The 22613-nt window shown below is 39.9% G+C and overlaps 1 protein-coding gene across 1 annotated transcript; it reads right to left on the reverse strand.

The window, feature by feature from the left end:
* Nucleotides 1–151: 151 nt before the first annotated feature.
* Nucleotides 152–22439, reverse strand: LOC133647840 (gap junction Cx32.7 protein-like). The gene is made up of 4 exons (XM_062043554.1): nucleotides 22400–22439; nucleotides 7066–7219; nucleotides 6224–6409; nucleotides 152–2419 (listed from the first exon to the last, which is right to left on the reverse strand). Exons 2-4 carry the CDS (start codon nucleotides 7192–7194, stop codon nucleotides 1841–1843), a joined length of 894 nt encoding a protein of 297 aa, XP_061899538.1. The 5' UTR covers nucleotides 7195–7219; nucleotides 22400–22439; the 3' UTR covers nucleotides 152–1840.
* Nucleotides 22440–22613: the final 174 nt, after the last annotated feature.

Consider the following 22613-nt stretch of genomic DNA (forward strand, 5'->3'; position numbering starts at 1 on the left):
AAATCATCTTTCATGATAAAACATTTGTTATGATACTTTTACTTACTTTTTGGACTTCCTCCATTTTCTTTTTTTGCCTTATTCAACCTTGCTGTAACATCTTTAAAAGCAGCACACCAGTTATATTGAGGTTTTTATTTTATTTTATTTTAGCCCCCGAACAAAGACAAAATAGTATCTTACTTTCCCCAAAATTAAAGACTCAGGCCTTTTTCATAGGACAGTGATAATATATAATACTGTAGTAGGTAAAAGGTCAAACAAGAAGATTGAATATGAAACTTTTTTGATAAAAGATGCTTAAATTCAGCTACAAAAAAAATTAACTATCACCTTCACATGCGCACACACACACATTCTTGTATTTTGGTGCCTTCTTGAGACCGCCGAAAAATGCCTACCTCTTTAGGACCACCCTTTCTAGCTGTATAAAGATTTGTATTTACAACATTAATAATACATACATACTATGTAAATATAAAAAATGTATGGTTTTAGTTTTGTTTCTGTTGTTTGTAATTTATTTTTAATCTTCATTATTTACATCAAGTTATTACAGTATGTCTCTATATACATATATATTTATTTTTAATTAATTTCGGCCAAAGAGGGCACATTTCAATTTCTTACACACACTTGTTATTACATATGTAGGCCAGAGGGGGAGCACTTTTAAAACCGACACAGAGTCAATTTGGAAAATCCCTCCGTTTTGGGACCACCCTAATTTTGGCAGATTTCACCACCAAGGGTACAAATGAGACATTCTCTATTAGATGAAATGCTTTTCCGTATTGGGACCATGATTTATGTCCTAACTTGTTCACCGGTCCTCATATGGAAGGCACTTTTCCTTGTTGATGTCTCAAGAAGGGTAGGAATACAAGAAAACACACACACACACACACACACACACACACACACACACACACACACACACACACACACACACACACACACACACACACACACACACACACACACACACACACACATGAACACACACACACACACACACACACACACACACACACACACACACACACACACACACACTCACACTCACACACAAATTGTATTTGTTACCTTCTTGAGACCTCTGAAAAATGCCTACCTCTTTAGGACCACCCTTTCTAGATATATAAAGATTTGTATTTACAACATTAATAATATATACATACTATGCAAATATAAAAAAGGTAAGCTTATAGTTAATTCTTTTTTTTTTTTTTTTTGTAATTGGTTTTTAATGTTCATTATTTACTTCAAGTTATTAGTATTAGTATGTCTCTATATACATATTTTATTTTTAAAATTAATTTTGGCTAAAGAGGGCGCATTTCTTTTTTCTTTTTTTTTAATGCCAAAGAGGGGCTCATTTCAATTTCTTACAAACACTTATTACATATGTTGGCCAGAGGGGGAGCACTTCAACATTTTACACACACTTGTTATTTCATATGTTGACCAGAGGGGGAGCAATTTTAAAACCGACACACAGTCAATTTGAAAAATCCCTCCTTTTTGGGACCACCCTAATTTTGATAGATTTCCCCACCAGGGGTACAAATGAGACATTCTCTATTAGATGCAATGGTTTTCCGTATTGGGACCATGATTTATGTCCTAACTTGTTCACCGGTCCTCACATGAAAGGTACTTTTCCATGTTGATGTCTCAAGAAGGGAAGGAATACAAGAATACACACACACAAACACACACTCACACTCACACACACACACACACACACACACACACACACACACACACACACACACACACACACACACACACACACACACACACACACACACACACACACACACACACACACACACACTCAGATATGCACCTCCCCCGACCCCATGTTGCCAGGTGACATTTTTCCAGCTATGTCATTAACTCCGCCCATCACCCCAAACTTGCGCCCCTCCAGCTCCAGGTTGGCACGATTCTGGACCACGTCATCCCTGAGCGTGTACGCCTTCCTGTGCGAGACAGGCGTGACGGTGTAGTCCCGCCTCCTGGTCACGCACTCCTTGAAGGCCTTGATGCACAGGTAGAGCAGCTCCCCCACGCTGAGCGCCAGCGACAAGAGTGCCGCCGCCAGCATGAACCAGATGATGAGTGACTTCTCGGTGGGCCGGGACAGGAAGCAGTCCACCTGGTGGGGGCACGGCCAGCGGGAGCACACGTAGAGGGGATCCAGGGTCAAGCCGTACAGGAAGTACTGGCCCGCGATGAACAAGACCTCCAGGGCTATCTTGGCCACCAGGTGGAGGACGTAGCTACGAAGGAGGCGGCCGCGGATGTTCACTTTCCCGCTGCTCTTCGTGTACTTGGGAATTTTGTAGCTCCGCCTCAGGAACAACATGGCCTGGTCGTCCATGCCCGCCTGCTTCTTCATTTTCTCCTTCATCTGAACAGACGAAAGCCTGCTCACACGTGCTCAGCAACACTCGCACTGTCAAAAAGACTCCTATATTTGTGTCAATGCTGAAGGACACACATCCAAACTTTGGCTAATTGTTGCTATCGTGCATAACTATAACAATTCTGAGAGAAAGACATTCATGCGCTTATGCGTCAAAATAGCTTTGACTTGTGTCAATGCTGAGAGACAAGCGTTTCATGCAAATGCTAAAGGGTGTCAAAAAGATTTCTGTCTTTTTGTGTAAATGCTGAAAGACAAGCATTAAAAGTGATGCTACAGTGTGCATAAATAAAACAGTGTTTGTGTCTGTGGAGGGAGATGGGGCCAGCGCGCTCGTAGGAGCAAAAGTCCCCGCCGCTGTCCATGGTGCTGAGGACGAGCACCATCGGGTAGGGGCGGGGCATGCGCTGACGGCGAGACACAGCTGGCAGGTGATTGGATTTCACAGGTGGTACGTATTTCATATAATCCTCTGTTGTCTTTAACAGTAAGCAGCCGGGAGCAGGAGGAGAGAGAGGATACAGATGTGACTGAAAAGTCACGTTCTGCGAGAGAAAACTTTTGATAAAAACATATGATCATTAAAACTCTGTTAAAACCTGCATGCTTGGATCCTGTGAAGTGTCTGTCAGTGGGACCGCTAGGAAGCAACTTCCACAGTGTCCTAATGCTGAGAGACGAGCATTCAATCTACTGCCAAAGGGTGTCAAAAACATTATTTTGAAATGTTTCCCTCCAAATGTGCTGAGGGCGGAAGTTGTCACGCCCATATGGTCATGTCATCACCCGAAATTACCAATAAAAAGGCTTCTAACATATAGTTTCGAAGAGGCCCCACCCACAAAATTGTAATTGAGTTGTAACTATGGATGTATATCGTTTGGATGTTATCGATACCATCATAGGCGCCGATTCCGTGGGTGCTTCGGGGCCCGAGCACCCACGGACAATGCCGAGCACCCTTTGGGATTGATGGAAACTTTCAATCTTTAAAATAATTTTTGAAAAATCAATCTTGTTGTAGTTAATTTTGTGGTGAGTTTGGTCGGTTTTACAAAATAATAAAGCCACAAATCATATGGGGTATTAACTTCGCTGAACGTCTATTCTATTATTTTTTAATACACACACCGAGCACCCACTGGCAGAAATGTAGATCGCCGCCTATGGATACCGTTACCAATATCAGTATTTCTTATCGGACCCAGTATTCATCAATACTCGTAATGGGCCATCCATCCATCTTCTTCCGCTTATCCGAGGTCGGGTCGCGGGGGCAGCAGCCTAAGCAGGTAAGCCCAGACTTCCCTCTCCCCAGCCATTACGTTCAGCTCGTCCCGGGGGATCCCGATGCGTTCCCAGGCCAGCCGGGAGATATAGTCTTCCCAACGTGTCCTGGGTCTTCCCCGTTGGCTCCTACCAGTCGGACGTGCCCTAAACACCTCCCTAGGGAGGCGTTCGGGTGGCATCCTGACCAGATGCCCGAACCACCTCATCTGGCTCCTCTCAATGTGGAGGAGCAGCGGCTTTAGTTTGAGCTCCCCCCGGATGACAGAGCTTCTCACCCTATCTCTAAGGGAGAGCCCCGCCACCCGGCGGAGGAAACTCATTTCGGCCGCTTGTATCCGTGATCTTGTCCTTTCGGTCATAACCCAAAGCTCATGACCGTAGGTGAGGATGGGAACGTAGATCGACCGGTAAATTGAGAGCTTTGCCTTCCGGCTCAGCTCCTTCTTCACCACAACGGATCGATACAGCTCCTAATGGTACTTTCTGTAATTGGTGTAAATAAAGATTTGAACAAATGCCGTTTTTATTAGCACAAGAGGTTGCGCACCACCAACATCATGTGACATCGCACAGCAGGTCAGTCCTTCACCAACAGCTGCTTTGAAAGTCTTAAACAAGTCAAATATGTTTGCAGTGCAAGGTGCCATGCAGTTGTTACGTAATCATCTTGTAAACACCACACATATCTATCACTGTATCGCTGGAAATAATATATATGTATGGCATTCGTGTTCAGAGAAGAGCACAGACCTTTTACATGATATATTACATAAATGTAACGGGGAGGACGCATGGTGATGCGCGGATTGTTCTTCCAAGCGATGCAGCAGGAATTTTGGAGACAGCGTGCAGGTAGGAAATGATTTATTACAATAAATCATTCAAAAAAATACCAAAACGAACAAAATAAGCAAACACAAGGAGAATGTGCCGATTGCATGGGGAATGTCTATAGCACAGGGAGCTAACAGAATAGCTTACAAGCGCAAGAAAAACCATAGGGAACCAACGTGACAGTTGCATTAAGCGTGAGAGAGGCAGAAAAGGCAGAACTAAATAGCTCTCTGATTAGTGCTTGGGACAGTTGAGCGTCCCGAACACTAATTAGAGGCATGTGAACATTATCAGCACCCATGACAACCAAGAGAAAACACAAAACAGGGGTGCTGAAACAGAACTAAAACAACCGGTGAATCCAAACGAAAAACAAACTATGATCCGGGAAACGGACTGAAAGGACAAGATCACGGGTACAAGCGGCCGAAATGAGTTTCCTCCACCGGGTGGCGGATCTCTCCCTTAGAGATAGGGTGAAAAGCTCTGTCATCTGGGAGAAGCTCAAAGTAAAGCCGCTGCTCCTCCACATGGAGAGGAGCCAGATGAGGTGGTCCGGGCATCTGGTCAGGATGCCACCCGAACGAATCCCTAGGGAGGTGTTTAGGGCGCGTCCGACTGGTAGGAGGCCACGGGGAAGACCCACGACACGAGACTATCTCTCCCGGCTGGCCTGGAAATGCCTTGGGATCCACCGGGAAGAGCTAGACGAAGTGGCTGGGGGGAGGGAAGTCTGGGCTTCTCTGCTTTGGCTGCTGCCCCCACGACCCGATCTCGGATAAGCGGAAGAAAATGGATGGATGGATGGAAGTGTGTGTGTTTTTAACAAGGTGAGTTTTGATGCCACACAAACGCGGAGCGATGGAGTGACGTCAGACGGCGACTAGAAACATGTTAACAGATGCTATCTTTACTTTTTGAGTGGATTAATGTTGGCCTGTGGATTACTGAACCGCTAGGAAGGTTGACAAAGCGCTATAGCAGCGGTCATGAGTAAAGCGCGTCCAGTTCAAGTTGACACTAACTCTTATTAGCGGCGTGACTTTGAGGGACTTTTGAGGAGGAAATATTGTCGTGTTAACTTTGGTGTGGTGTCGCTTCCTTATTTGTCATTATTCCAAGCTGATTATCAGCTCCTACTCATGTCATTTTTTATGCATACCAGCTGCACCTGAAGTAAACGTGACAGCGTGTCATAATTACAGCTGGATTAAAAAAAAAAATACAGATAGCTGCATCATTTGTCCAGAATTTTGACGGTCCCCCAGGTACCAGTACCCAATTAGGTACTGGTACCAAAAAATACCGGTAGCCCTTAGTCGTAACCAAAAAAAAATTTGCAATCAAAAGCCCCCCCCAAAATTATTTCAAACTTTAAAAAACTATTTGCAACCAAAAAATTATTTTGAAAAAACGATTTTTAACTGAAAAATTATTTATGGTTAGAACAAAGGATTTTCAACCAAAAAAATGATTTTTAACACACAAAAAATTGCAACTAAAAAACACAAAATGATTTGTAATCAAAAAATTATTTTTGTATGAAAATCTTCTTTTGGTTGCAAAAATGATCTTGTTGCATAACAAGACACATTGCGCTCCATAGAATTAATGTTGAATAATTATGATATTTCTGGCCTCACAGCATTTGTTCAATCAACATACCTTCTTCTCAGCGTGGAGGATGTGGAGGACGTAGCCGAGGTAGACGAGCGTGGGCGTGGCCACGGCGATAATCTGGATGGCCCAAAAGCGCACGTGAGAGATGGGGAAAGCGAGGTCGTAGCAGACGTTCTCACAGCCGGGCTGCTTGGTGTTACAAACGAAGTCCGACTGCTCATCGCCCCACACCTGGAACCACAGGACACCCACGCCACACACTTTGCTGTCAAATATGGCGGCTGCAAGGTCATAAACGACACGCTGGTGCTCCTGCATCCACTGCATGTTCAACATCCACAACTTTTTTGACCTCGAGGCCCAACTTTTCCACTACAGAGGGCCCCGGGGCCCGCTCAAAAATCAACACTGAATTAGTAATCTTACCCTTCATTTGAATGGTATTGAATAGCTATATCTAACCTACTGACAGTTTAACAGGATAAACCTAAAACCCTAAAAATAAATACTAATCAAATACGTATACTGCAAAAGAAGGGACTCTAAAAAACTGATGAAAAATGTACATAGAAATCTGCAGTGCTAACTTGAATAAATTCCAACTAAACTAATAATGTATGTTTCTTAAATAAACTGTCAATAAAAGTGAAGTGCAAATGAAAATACATGCCCCCCACTTAAATCATAATTTTTGCGCTTAAGAAACCTCTCTGACTTTAGCTCCTGATCTTGTCATTAGTGTCACTAGTGGTGCAAAAGTGTAATGCAACAGAATACCGATGCAACCCATACGGACCACAGCTGAGAAACACATATTTTTTTGGCATGCGCTCGCGGCCTAACAATGGACCTCGGTCCTATGTTAAGAAACACTGATCTTCACTCACCTTTTCGGCGCCAATGCTCAGAACCAGAATGCGGAAGACGAACAGAACCGTCAGCCAGACTTTTCCGATGACTGTAGAGTGAGTCTGCACCTTGTCCAGCAGGCGGCCCAGGAGCTCCCATTCACCCATTTTTATTCAGGGCTTACTTCGCTTCCTGCGCCACCAACAACACATCAACTTATACAACAGCATTGCAATTTGTAAATACAGTTGTGCCTGGTTGTTTTTGGTAACTTGTTCCAAAAGGTCAGAGGAAAACAGAATTGTATGAAAAACCAAGCAATGTTTACCATTGAAAATCATGTAAAGCCAACCAATCTGTACCAGACACACAAAACATAGCACATGACAATAGTTTTACCTGCAGACAACATTGCGAAATACATACAAATGATGAAAGAAATGGATAAATACTAGAGATGTCCGATAATGGCTTTTTGCCGATATCCGATATTCCGATATTGTGCAACTCTTAATTACAGATACCGATATCAACCGATACCGATATATACAGTCGTGGAATTAACGCATTATTATGCCTAATTTGGACAACCAGGTATGGTGAAGATAAGGTCCTTTTTAAAAATAATAATAAAATAAGATAAATAAATAAAAATCATTTTCTTTAATAAAAAAGAAAGTAAAACAATATAAAAACAGTTACATAGAAACTAGTGATTAATGAAAATTAGTAAAATTAACTGTTGAAGGTTAGTACTATTAGTGGACCAGCAGCACACACAATCATGTGTGCTTACTGACTGTATCCCTTGCAGACTATATTGATATATATTGATATATAATGTAGGAACCAGAATATTAATAACAGAAATAAACAACCCTTTTGTGTGAATGAGTGTGAATGAGTGTGAATGTGGGAGGGAGGTTTTTTGGGTTGGTGCACTAATTGTAAGTGTATCTTGTGTTTTTTGTGTTGATTTAATTTTTTAAAAAAAACTAAATTAAAAAAACCCGATACCGATAATAAAAAAAATGATACCGATAATTTCCGATATTACATTTTAAAGCATTTATCGGCCGATATTATCGGACATCTCTAATAAATACAAAATTAACTTTGCATTTACTGAGGGGGAAAGGACCTACATGGATGCCACCTTTGTGCGTTAATACGTCTTATTTCCCCCATTCAATAGTGTTTCTCACCTTCTTTATCAAAGTGCTAGCACTTTTTTGGCGCCATACTTGATGGCTTATATTGCAGTCACACTCAATAAAAATAGCGCACAGACCGAGTCATTACAACATTTTTCACACTTTTTTGATGTGAACGGTTTTCTATGCTTTAAATAAATTTAAATTTAAATTGATGCATGTTTTGTACTTCAATAAAACAAATTCATGGGAAAAACATTTATTTTTTTAGTGCAAAATAACACATTTAATATAAAACTGCTTATGTTCCTGGCATTTCTGCAGGCCGATTTTTGATCCAGGCCAGTGATATCATCAGCCCAGCATTAACACCGAGCGCCACAGTGGCACAATAAATGAATCAATCAATAAATTCCTTTATTTATTTATTTATTGTCATTGTCATAATAACACTTAAGTCATACATGTCAATTACAATATAATCAACTGTGGAAATATACCATCATATTCTTATCATTGACGGAGTAAGAAGAGGCTAAGAATAGGTTAGCGGTAAAATATCATATCAGGTGCCTTGGCATTCATTAAAAGGCATTGTACATGTGCTGGGCTCCCCACTGAGTATAGGCCCTACGCACGTGTGAGCTGCATTTAGTGAAGCTGAAATTAAGCATTTGGAGTAATTATTACTTTAGTTTAGTGTAATATTTCCACCGTCAGTGGTCAATAAAGTAAACAAGAACATATTTATAAATTGACAATTCTACAGACCAAAAGGGTTTAGGCTGAAGTTAAACACTTGCGTCGCCTAACCCTTTTAACAAAGTCAAATACAAGATAACACAAAACCACAAGACATCAGCCTCTGATCTTGAGCTTCGGACATGTGAAAACTTTTTACAAATCCTTTACACAACATATTACTAATACTCCTTGTACACAGCATACCAACTGTACAAATATACACACAGTAACTACTTAGACCAACAATTATGTAATACCCATGTATTCATCCATCCATTTTCTACCGCTTGCCCCTTTTAGGGTCGCGGTGGGATGCTGGAGCCTATCTCAGCTGCACTCGGGCGGAAGGAGGGGTACACCCTGGACAAGGCACCACCTCATCGCAGGGCCTGTAGGTTAAACATTTGTACTAATAATATGCAAACACCTATATTTCCATTAGCACTTATGTACCACATTTAGTTTTTGTTGTAAATTTGGATCATAGTACCAACTACTGGTGTTTTAGAGGGTTACATTTTTCAAAGAAATTGGTCTTAACGTTGTTTTTTTAAATGTGTTCCATGAACTCCCCTGACAGAAACACATTTACTTTTTAATCTAGTTCTCACATTTGCTTTTTGAAAGACAGATGAGTCTCTGAGGTTTGAACCTCTCCTGGAGACACGGAGGCAGCGTGTGGTCCTGAGCTTTGTATGTTCCAATAGCAGTGTGGAGGTCAACAAGATCATGTAGTTCTAATATTTTTAATTGAATGAAAAGCGCATGGGTATGAGCATATTCATCCGCATAATTTTTTATTCTAATGGCTTTCTTTTGAAGTAATACATTTGAGTTCATGTTTGAGTTATAATTGTTTCAACACAAAAATTTAGATATCGAAGTACAAAACAATTATATAACATGTTAAGAGCATTTTGATTTACAGAGTTTTTAAATTTATATATCCATCCAGCCATATTCTTCCGCTTATCCAAAGACGGGTGGTGGGGCAGCAGCCTAAGTAGAGAAGCCCAGACTTCCATCTCCCCAGCTACTTCGTCCAGCTCTTAACATAGCAATCATTTTTTGCCATCTTGTCTTGAGTATATCTATGTGCAGTTTCTAATTTAGTTTGTCATCTATATCGAATCCCAAAAATGTAGTTGAACACTCACACAGAGAGAATACAGTTGAGTCTTTCCATATCATTGATTTTAATGTGACATGGTATATTAACTTTCTTAATTACAAAAAATTATATACATTGTTTTATTTAAATTGATTGATAGCTTATTAGCATCAATGGCGTGGCACGGTTGGGAGAGTGGCCGTGCCAGCAACCTGAGGGTTCCTGGTTCGATCCCCACCTTCTACCAACCTCGTCACGTCCGTTGTGTCCTTGAGCAAGACACCTCACCCTTGCTCCTGATGGGTCGTGGCTAGGGCCTTGCATGGCAGCTCCCGCCATCAGTGTGTGAATGTGTGTGTGAATGGGTGAATGTGGAAATAGTGTCAAAGCGCTTTGAGTACCTTGAAGGTAGAAAAGCGTTATCCAAGTATAACCCATTTACCATTTCACATTTAACCATTGCTTTAGAATTAAAGGTTCATTCTCTACGGTCTCTAGGAGCTGGCCAAAGTCTTGCCCAGAACAGTACTGGCTTGTATCATCAGTAAAGAGAATACAGTTGAGTTTTTTAAATTTTATTATTTTACAGACATCATTATAAACAGAGCCTCGAGGAACTCCATGTGTTATGATCTTTTTATCTGAGTCTACATTGTTCATATGCAGATACTGTACTGATATATTCCACTAAGATAACTTTTCAACCAATCATGAGCAAGACCTCTGCATTTTGTTTAGAAGTAACGTGTGATCGATGGTGTCAAAGGCCTTGCGCAGGTCTATGAAAACGCCAACAGTGAACTCCTTATCATTTGCAGTGGTTACCTCCTCAACTAATTCCATTAATGTTTGATCAAAAACCGTATTGTTGCTCACTCAGCAAGAGATGCTTATCAATCAAACGGTCTAATCTTGATACAAATATTTTTTCTAGAATTTGTGAAAATTGTGGGAGTAAAGAAATAGGCCTATAGTTGGTAAAATGATGCTCACTTTTGAAGATGGAATTAACTTTTGACGTTTTCTTTTTCAATGGAAGGACACATTTTATGAAATAAATATTACATGTATAACTGAAGGGAACAGCCATTTATTTTCTTAATCAGAGAAATGTCTATATTTTCAAGGAATGTCTTGTTTTTCAAGGAATATGCCATTTCTTCATGAACAGGAGGAATGAAAAACGATTGTTATGAATGATGTGTTCATTAAATTTACCAGTGTTTTCTGTTTTTTAAACAAAATGAAGTATTTTGTTCCCTGAAGGCTAACAAAAACAAAAGTTCCGTTGGGTCCATTTTGGAGGCCACAATCTGGACTGATAGGAGTCACAGGTGCTGATGATATTGCCACAAAAACACACATTTATCTGTGAGCAAATGTCATCTTAACCTTGTCACACACACAAACACAGACACACGCACACACACGCGCGCGCACACACACACGTGCACACGCTAGCAGAGAGAAGCTATATTACTGCTTTTTATTTGACACAGTGCAGTATGCCTAATCAATAATTACTCAACTCAATAAAAGTAGTAATTAGGCATGATTTCTGCGTTCACCTAACACATAATTGGCTAATAAAACGGAGTCCGCTATAAAACGCAGATTAGAAAAAATGACATCTATCTAGGTGAAATGCTGTCATTGTGACGATAAAGAACATCTGTTTGGAAAAATAATGTGTCCGGTACTGCTCATTCATCCCCAAAACACTAAACCGCCCCATGCTGAATAATCCCAAAAAATGTATATATTACAAGTTGACAAAATGTTCCGCAGTAGTGGAGAAATCAGCTGAATAAAGGGACATGCTACAACACTTGCATGATGTCATCCTCCCTCTTGTCTGTCCCTTGAATGTGTCAGGCTCCACCCTTTTTAAAAGATCCTAACTCAATTTGGAACTTCATTTGTCATCATGTATTTTCTAATCTTGGAGGCCTAATATTTTTGTTATTGTGTAACTACAAAACCCAAAACCATTGAAGTTGGCACGTTGTGTAAATCGTAAATAAAAATACAATACAATGATTTGCAAGTCCTTTTCAACTTATATTCAATTGAATAGACTGCAAAGACAAGATATTTAATGTTCGAACTGAGAAACGCAATTTTTTTTTGCAAACAATCGTTAACTTAGAATTTAATGGCAGCAACACATTGCAATAAAGTTGGCACAGGGGCATTTTTACCACTGTGTTACATGGCCTTTCCTTTTAACAACACTCAGTACATTTTTGGGAACTGAGGAGACCAATTTTTGAATCTTGTCAGGGGGAATTTTTTCCCATTCTTGCTTGATGTACAGCTTACGTTGTTCAACAGTCCGGGGTCTTCGTTGTGGTATTTTAGGCTTCATAATGCGCCACACATTTTCAATGGGAGACAGGTCTGGACTACTCGCAGGCCAGTCTAGGACCCGCACTCTTTTACTACGAAGTCGTAACACGTGCAGAATGTGAGTTGGCATTGTCTTGCTGAAATAAGCAGGGGCGTCTATGAAAAAGACGTTGCTTGGATGGCAACATATGTTGATCCAAAACCTGTATGTACCTTTCAGCATTAATGGTGCCTTCACAGATGTGTAAGTTACCCATGTATTGGGCACTAATACACCCCCATACCATCACAGATGCTGGCTTTTGAACTTTGCGCCTATAACAGTCCAGATAGTTATTTTCCTCTTTGGTCCGGAGAACATGACGTCCACAGTTTCCAAAAACAATTTGAAATGTGGACTCCTCAGATCACAGAACACTTTTTCACTTTGCATCAGTCCATCTTGGATGAGCTCGGGCCCAGCGAAGCCGGCAGTGTTTCTGGGTGTTGTTGATAAATGGCTTTCGCTTTGCATAGTAGAGTTTTAACTTGCACTTACAGATGTAGCGACCAACTGTAGTTACTGACAGTGGTTTTCTAAAGTGTTCCTGAGCCCATGTGGTGATATCCTTTACACACTGATGTCGCTTTTTGATGCAGTACCGCCTGAGGGATCGAAAGTCACGGGCATTCAATGTTACGTGCAGTGATTTTTCCAGCCAGATTGTCTGAACCTTTTGATGATATTATGGACTGTAGATGGTAAAATCATTAAATTCCTTGCAATAGCTCGTTGAGAAATGTTGTTCTTAAACTGTTGAACAATTTGCTCACACATTTGTTCACAAAGTGGTGACCCTCGCCCCATTCTTGTTTGTGAATGACCCAATCATGGCACCCACTTGTTCCCAATTAGCCTGTTCACCTGTGGGATGTTCCAAATAAGTTTTTGATTAGCATTCTTCAACTTTCTCAATCTTTTTTGCCACTTGTGCCAGCTTTTTTGAAACATGTTGCAGGCCTCAAATTCCAAATGAGCTAATATTTGCAAAAAAAAATTAAGTTTACCAGTTTGAACGTTAAGTATCTTGTCTTTGCAGTTTATTAAATTGAATATAAGTTGAAAAGGATTGGCAAATCATTGTATTCTGTTTTTATTTACGACTTACACAACGTGCCAAGTTCACTGGTTTTGGGTTTTGTACAATATTGATATGATTCCTGTTTCTCGTTCAAACTTCCATACACAAGCCCTTCTGGCATGGTCTCTTCTCTATAAGCACAATTTCTTACCTACAAAATACTTAATTTGGAACAATAGGGATATATGTTACAAAAGGAAATCACTTTTCCTCAACAATTGGTTCAAGAATTGTATTATTTTGGTGAGTCAGTTTTTCAATAAGGAAGGTAAACTGTTTATTACCAAGAATGTCTCAACCATTTAAGGTCCCTGTGACTCCCAAACAATTTGCCATTGTATTTGATGCCATTCCATCAGGTGTTGTTATGTTGTACAGGGCTTACTCATTTCCTCTTTCTACTGTAACAATTGTGAATGATCCACTTGACACTCCTGTGGGGAATGTTTGTTTTGATCAGAAAAATCCGCAGCTGACTCCAAAATGATTGTGTGTCTGTCTCCTATGTAATTGCGTTCTTGAATAACGTTGTGAAGGACGTCTGCTGGGTCAAAACGTGGTCTCTTCCTAACAGGGACTTTCTTACGAACAAAGTCAAAGAGATTTATTTCCAAATCATTCATGGTTATTACCCTGTAAAGACTGTGATGGTTAAATACAATAAGGACATTGATGTTACCTGCACCTTATGTAACATGCATCCAGAGACAGTTTACCACCTGTTTTGGACTTGTGAAAGCACTTGTGAAGGCAGAGCATCTGTTGTTTCATCTTGGACAATATTTATTACAAAATTGTGCTTTGTCTTAAACATGTACTATTTGGATTTACACAGTAAGAGAAAACATTTGAAAAGGAATTTTACCTTTGCAACCTCATTATACTATTGGCTAAGTTTTATATTCATAAATGTAAGGTTGTCAATACACAATCTGTTTTTTGTGCCTTTAAAAAAAGAATTAGAACTTTACTTTCAAACGCTATCTACCTCGAGCAACCAAAAAGCTGTGAAAACTATAACGCTATGCTCCAAATTTAAACTATTTACATCCATCCATCCATCCATTTTCTACCGCTTATTCCCTTCGGGGTCGCGGGGGGCGCTGGAGCCTATCTCAGCTACAATCGGGCGGAAGGCGGGGTACACCCTGGACAAGTCGCCACCTCATCGCAGGGCCAATATAGATAGACAGACAACATTCACACTCACATTCACACACTAGGGCCAATTTAGTGTTGCCAATCAACCTATCCCCAGGTGCATGTCTTTGGAGGTGGGAGGAAGCCGGAGTACCCGGAGGAAACCCACGCAGTCACGGGGAGAACATGCAAACTCCACACAGAAAGATCCCGAGTCCGGGATTGAACTCATGACTACTCAGGACCTTCGTATTGTGAGGCAGACACACTAACCCCTGTTCCACCGTGCTGCCCTAAACTATTTACAGAACTTGTAAATTACTACATCTACATATGTGTATTTTACATTCTACTATAATTACTTGATTGAATAACAACCCCTTGGTGCTGTATTATGCTGTTTTTGTACTTGTTTAATTGTCCTTGTTCATATGTTTGTAAATGTTGAACTTTATAAATAAAGGTGTATAACATTTTTTTTTTAAAAGCATATGTCATACTCCGCGAGGCTGCACACACACACACACACACACACACACACACACACACACACACACACACACACACACACACACACACACACACACACACACACACACACACACACACACACACACACACACACACACACACGCACACACACACCCAAACACACGCACACACATTGTTGTATTTGTTACCTTCTTGAGACCTCCGAAAAATGCCTATCTCTTTAAGACCACCCTTTTTAGATACATAAAGATTTGTATTTACAACATTAATAATATATACATACTGTGCAAGTATAAAAAGGTAAACTTTTAAATTTGTTTGTAATTGTAATTGTTTTTTAATCTTCAATATTTACTTCAAGATATTACATTATGTCTCTATATACACCCATCCATCCATTTTCTACCGCTTGTCCCTTTTGGGATCGCGGGGGGTGCTGGAGCCTATCTCAGCTGCATTCGGGCGGAAGGCGGGGTACACCCTGGACAAGTCGCCAACTCATCTATATGCATATTTATTTTATTTATTTTTTATTACTTTTGGACAAAGGGGGGCGCATTTCAATTTCTTACACACACTTGTCATTACATATGTTGGCCAGAGGGGGAGCACTTCAAATTTTTAAACACACTTTTTATTTCATATGTTGACCAGAGGGGGAGCAATTTTAAAACCGATACACAGTCAATTAGAAAAATCCCTCCTTTTTGGGACCACCCTAATTTTGATAGATTTCACCACCAGGGGTGCAAATGAGACATTCTCTATTAGATGCAATGGTTTTCTGTATTGGGACCATGATTTATGTCCTAACTTGTTCACCGGTCTTCATATGGAAGGCACTTTTCCTTGTTGATGTCTCACACACACACACACACCCCTCAGTGTCAACAAATTAAAAAACAGACACAAAGTTGTCAGAACAAAATCCAATCATATTTACTTTTGTCTGGTAGGTGGGTGGGACTAGTTTCAAATATATCCAATCACAGTTCTTTAATAGCGTGCAATATGAGAGAGGGTGGGAGTTAGCAACAAAGATGGGCCAATCAGATGCTTTGCCTTCTGAGATGCGGAAGTTGAAGTTAAAGGTCTCACCGGAGGCGCCAAAACATAAAGGTGTGGATTTAACGTGTTCACCTTGGTGTTCACATATTGCTAAAGTGAAATATTGTGAAAATGAAAAGGACACATTTTCTTTGTGACTCTACGATGCCATCAGCAGGCAAGTCATCGATCATGACATCGACGGACTGTAAGTTAAAAGTGTGTATTTGCTGCTCCGGGCTTTCGGTCAAAATGAGCTATTTGGTCGAAAAGAGCTATCAGTTGCTATTTCTTAGTGATGGTCAGATGGAGCCTCATGAGGCATTGAACCACTTGAGCCAATTGGTTCGAGCATTTCTCGAAGCTTTAATACATGCTTTGGCACAAGACACCTGCTGGTCAAATGTATGATAACAAACAGCTGCATCGTGACCTCATAATATGTGACGCATTGAAATGTTTCTATTATGGCTCTTGGAAATGACAATGAATCACAGTAAATGTTTGACACATTTTTTTTACTAGGTAAATCAACAAAGTATGATAAAATATGTTTATGTGTTATATATGTACATATATTGTGTGTTTGTATTTTGCCAAAATGGTAGAATCATATGACAGGGCAGGTTGTATAATGTTTTCCTGTCACCTTGAGGAAATGGCATAAAGAGGAAGATGACAATACAATGTAACTTGGACAATGATGTAAAGAACAGAGGATATTTAGTTCATTTTTATTTATTTTTTCAGGCGATTTTTTTTGTTTTTTGACAAAACCTCTCCATTATCCACCTATTGATGTCTGGTAGCTGGTTAAAAATAATAAATACAGAATGTGTTACTTTGATAAATCTAAGGTTAACAGTGATAAACACATTTGAGAACTGATGTTGCCAAGAATCGAACCCACGCCGTGTAAAATAAAAGGCGATTGTACGAACCATTGTTTGTCGTTTTGATTCAGTTTGCCGTCCCTCTTTGATTCAAGTGGCATTTTAAAAAACTATTTTTATTTTCTATCCATATTTCGAACTGGCCACAAGTCTCACAAGCCCACATTTTCACTGGAGCTTGGGTGGTTTATGAGTTTTCGAATATCTTGGCAAATCTGAACCGCGTCTCGAAGCGGTCACGTGGTACAACTTGGTGACGAGACTTCACACGTCATTGTTGTATATTTGTTGGTCATGCGATGGATGGGTGATGAGCCAGAAGACGCCAATGAGGAATCGTTGAACAAGAAGCTTTATTTGTTTCAGCGAGCCTCAGACTGGATCTGCAGCTCCAGGAGAAAGAGTGGGCCAGATTACTTTTCTGCTGTCTTCTCAGTCTATGTCCACAGTCCATAAATACCTTTTACACAAAGACCCCCACTCTTCGTAACTCTAGCCTTGGAGCCGGTCAGTCTGGACAAAAGCCCAGCTTGTTGTTTGGTCAACCTATTTCCTGTGATCGGTTTGAGTCGGGTGCCCTCCGACCCCTATCCTCTACTCCAACATGTGAGAGGTTCTTACCAGATGTTGCTAGTGTCTTTACTCTTCCTCCTAAAGTCCAAATCTACATTCCTAATGGATCCCAATTTCCTGGGGGCAAGAGCCACCACTCTCTGGAGAGCTTGTGATGGACATGTGCACTTTTGACCTTTGTAGAATAATCCTCAAAGGATTCTGTGACCAAATCACATAAGATAATTGTATACTGTATAATTTACCTCATCATCATTTCCGGCTCTTCCCCTAAATGAAGCAAGCCTCGATATGCGCTTCGCAGAAACGCCCCCTCCATTACTCGACACATTTGGTCCCATCACTACTATTTCTGTTTAAACGCCGATGAAAATGAATATATAAGCTACCATTATTTGCGTCAACGTAAACTTCCTCACGCCGTAATTGTCTACACGCTTTGCTTTCTGTCACTTAATATACAATGTGAACCTCCTCACACTGCAAGTGTTTACATGCTTACTGGTTAGAGAACACAATGAAATAAATATATGTTTAAAGAACAAGAGTGACTGTAGACTCCGTTAGTTGGTACAGTAAAACACAACTTGAGTAAAACATTACTATGTCTAGAGCAGGCCTGGGCAATTATTTTGACTCGGGGGGCCAAATTTAGAGAAAAAATGTGTATGGGGGCCGGTATTAAATCACCAAAATGATTCCCGGGCGCGGCGCCGCTGCTGCCCACTGCTCCCCAAGGGGATGGGACAAATGCAGAGGACAAATTTCACCACATCTAGTGTGTGTGTGACAATCATTGGTACTTTAATCTTTAATCTTAATATCAGAATTTTAGGAACACTAATACAAAACCTCACAATAATGTCTGAATGCTAAAAACGTTATGACAGACCGCCTTAAAAACGGAATGGCATTTAAATTTTTTTTACTGAATGAGACACCCAGAATGTACATGAAAATAAAGAATGTGGGATTTACAATATTAATAACTATGAAGGATAAAACACTGAATATTGACAACATATAAAACTTCACACCCCCTCTCCATCCACATATTTTACAATCAAGCGAAATGCAACAAAAATACAAACGCGAAGGGTACAAGAAAAAAATCCCACCTACAATCTAATATATCTGATATATCACTAGGCTTTAGAACTTTGTTGTAAAAATCTCCTTCCGTGTCTGTCCCTGACACCCACATTTCAATTAATTAGATGACCATAGTAACTAATTATATTACCATAGTAACCAGTATATCATGCAGATTCCAACCATTGAAATACTTAGTACAGTTGAAGACTTACGGTCATTAGAAAACATCACTGCACATCATAATGGCAGCTACACTTTCCATCTTAAACATCTAAATAAATGATTTGGGAATGTCCGGCGGGCCAGATTGAAAAGCTTAACGGGCCGCATGTGGCCCACGGGCCTTAAATTGCCCAGGTCTGGTCTAGAGTGTAGGCAGTGCTGTTAAGTTTCTCTGTGTGTAAATAATTGGAGAATGCCGAGACTTTGAAGCATGATTCAACTGACCTGATGACAAACTAGTTTGAGGAGATTGTTTTTGTATTACTCATAAGACTACTGTGCTTTTCAGTTATGTAAATATTGACTATTTTGTGTAAAGTCCTACTAAAGGTTAAATTCAGTTTAAGAATTAGGCCATCAAGTTAGGATATATGTTGTGATGGTTGATAAAATGTGGATAAAGGATACTTTATTTTAATTATTTTACTTTTATTTTTCAGTTTCCCCCTTGAGAGACACCTTATTGTGGTTAAGAGTCTTCAGGCGACACACCCAAGTTATACAGGTGTGAAGGTAGAGGCCTGAAAAAGTGCAATTCTCTTCTCCAGGTTAATGTGGACACATAGGTCCTGATTTACTAAAGGTTTGCGTGTACTAAAATCTACTAAACGTGTGCAAAGTGTATTGCGTCTCTTAAGTGAGCAAAATAAGGCATGCATTCCATTTTGTGTCTCTGTCTTCATTACGATGCAAAATATATGCTGATCATCAAAACGCTCACAATACTGCCAGGAGAAAATGCAAATGTAATTATTTATCAAGCGCAATGTGATTTATCAACCCTTATCACCGTTTTGCCAGCACTATTTTGCATTTTATTTAGTAACTGTGCAAATTGCCAGTTCCACACACGGCTGCAGGATCAATGCTGACGCTGCAGAGACAAACAATCGACAGACGAGAATACGTCTGTGTGTGTGTCAACATTTTTGTATGGTCAGAAAAAAAATATATTAGCCATATTGTCTATTCAGCAACATAATTGTATAGCTATTAGAGGATTTAAGGGACTGATTAAAACAAATTCAATTGATGCTTTTGGTGTTTAGTATTTTTTTTTTAAGACTTTTTTTTTTTTTGACATAGAATATGTATTATTAAAATGTTTCTTTTAAGAAAATAAACTTCTTGAAGTATGCATTTTTGCATATTAGGCGCACGAAGTGCAGCCTCTCTCCCATGCACCTTTATTGGTAAAAAAAAAAATGGCGTCATTGTAGATGCACTGCACGACTGCTTATAAAATGCCCATAAAACTTGTACAGGTCTCTTGCATGTTTGAAAACATAGCACAACGCCACAGATAAGAGCATGACAACATGAATGTGTAGTAAATGAGAGTGTCTTCGTGGTAATGTACACACAAAATCCTCTGCATCACTTTACAATTGCACACGCAGTCTTAGTAAATCACAAGCAACACGCCCACTAATTGCACACGCTGTTTAGTGTGTGGTATTTGGATTTTAGTAAATCAGGACCTGGAGCTATCAACCAAATTCCATGCAGAAAGCAATGTTACTACTGTATTAGTACAAAAAAAGTGCTGCAGCATGATGGAGCAGCATGTACACATGATGCCCCCTTCACTTTTCTGACTGCCCCCTCATATATGCCAGCCGAGAACAGGCCCTGAAATGTGGAGACGATCACTTTAAACAGCGACTAAACTACGAAGATAAAGCTAGCAAGAACAATCCATACACCCACAAGACATCTCATCGGCTTCTGTTTTTGGTAACGACGTCAAGGATCTACAAAACCCAAAACCAGTAAAGTTGGAACGTTGTGTAATTAGTTAATAAAAACAGAATACAATGATTTGCAAATCCTTTTCAACTTATATTCAATTGAATAGACTGCAAAAACAAGATACTTAACGTTCAAACTTTTGCAAATAATCATTAACTTAGAATTTAATGGCAGCAACACATTGCAAAGAAGTTGGCACAGGGGCATTTTTACCACTGTGTTACATGGCATTTCCTTTTAAAAACACTCAGTTAATGTTTGGGAACTGAGGAGACCACTTTTTTAAGCTTCTCAGGTGGAATTCTTTCCCATTCTTGCTTGATGTACAGCTTAAGTTGTTCAACAGTCCAGGGTCTACGTTGTAGTATTTTACGCTTCATAATGCGCCACACATTTTCAATGGGAGACAGGTCTGGACTACAGGCAGGCCAGTCTAGTACCCGCACTATTTTACTATGAAGCCACGCTGATGTAACACATGGCTTGGCATTGTCTTGCTGAAATAAGCAGGGGCGTCCATGATAATGTTGCTTGGATGGCAACATATGTTGCTCCAAAACCTGTATGTACCTTTCAGCATTAATGGCGCCTTCACAGATGTGTAAGTTACCCATGCCTTGGGCACTAATACACCCCCATACCATCCCAGATGCTGGCTTTTGAACTTTGCGCCTAGAACAATCCGGATGGTTCTTTTCCTCTTTGTTCCGGAGGACACAACGTCCACAGTTTCCAAAAAACAATTTGAAATGTGGACTCGTCAGACCACAGAACACTTTTATACTTTGCATCAATATAGGTTGAAAAGGATTTGCAAATCATTGTATTCTGTTTTTTTTTTTTACGATTTATACAACGTGCCAACTTCACTGGTTTTGGGGTTTGTAACATCAATGAACCAACAGCAGTCGCAACTTTAGAGTGACTCTTTTTTTTAGAGCCTCAAGTCGCCTCCTTGTCAAGCTGAGAACAGCACATCACTCTCCCCCGCCCCTTCACAATAATAGTGTGCTGCGCCACATCCGGTCTGACTGCGCTAACAGAATAAAGGTTTAATAAAAGTACCTTACGCGAGCAAAATGTACTTAAAGCACGTCCATCCATCCATCTTCTACCGTTTGTCCCTCTCGGGATCGTGAGGGGTTGCTGGAGCCTAGCCCAGCACTACTCGGGCAGAGGTGGGGTACACCCTGGACAAGTCGTATTGATACATTTACACAATTATTATGGTCAAACTTGTTCAAAGATGTATTGCACCAATATGAGGATTTTTGCATTTAATTAACAAACATTTTATTTGACACAAAAAGCACATTCTATGGTGATAAAATAGGTGTAAAAGGTAAACAAAAATTTATATACAAACAATGAAAATGGAAAAACTTAATTTTTGTTTTTTAATATTGCTATTGTAAAGAGACAAGTAGTAGAAAATTGATGGATATTATTTAAATGTATTATTACTATTAGTATTTTATATTTTGTGGTTTGTTACTAATTTATATCCATGTTTTAAAAACTGTATATAAATGTGAGTTTTGGTGGTACAATAAATACTCATGTTTTCAAACTAATGAATAATCATGTAATTAATCGTGATGACTATATCAACCGAAATAATGGTGATTATTATTTTTGCCAAATTTGTCCAACCCTAACCAGCCTTGAATAGGACTTACCGGGAGAGCTGTGAAGACGATGAAGAAAGAACGACACCTCGGCAGCTAATGAGCGAGAAGTTCTTCTGTCGTTCCTGAGGCCGTCTTATCAGCAAGGTTGTTCTACGCACAACAATCCTTCTGTGGTTTGCCAGGATGCACAATGCTTAAGTGGTGCTTTTCTTCTTAGTAAAAATGAGGTGCAGAAAAGAACGTAATATGCGAAAGCAACGTA

The sequence above is a fragment of the Entelurus aequoreus genome, linkage group LG04 (assembly GCF_033978785.1).
Source record: "Entelurus aequoreus isolate RoL-2023_Sb linkage group LG04, RoL_Eaeq_v1.1, whole genome shotgun sequence".
NCBI lineage: Eukaryota > Metazoa > Chordata > Actinopteri > Syngnathiformes > Syngnathidae > Entelurus > Entelurus aequoreus.

What these genes read in the sequence shown, in the direction of transcription:
- LOC133647840 (XM_062043554.1), bottom strand. Translation starts at nt 7,194, where the DNA reads ATGGGTGAATGGGAGCTCCTGGGCCGCCTGCTGGACAAGGTGCAGACT. An exon ending in TGAGCATTGGCGCCGAAAAG is followed by an intron (nt 6,410 to 7,065) that starts GTGAGTGAAGAT and finishes CTGTGGTTCCAG; the next exon opens with GTGTGGGGCGATGAGCAGTC. An exon ending in TCCTCCACGCTGAGAAGAAG is followed by an intron (nt 2,420 to 6,223) that starts GTATGTTGATTG and finishes TCGTCTGTTCAG; the next exon opens with ATGAAGGAGAAAATGAAGAA.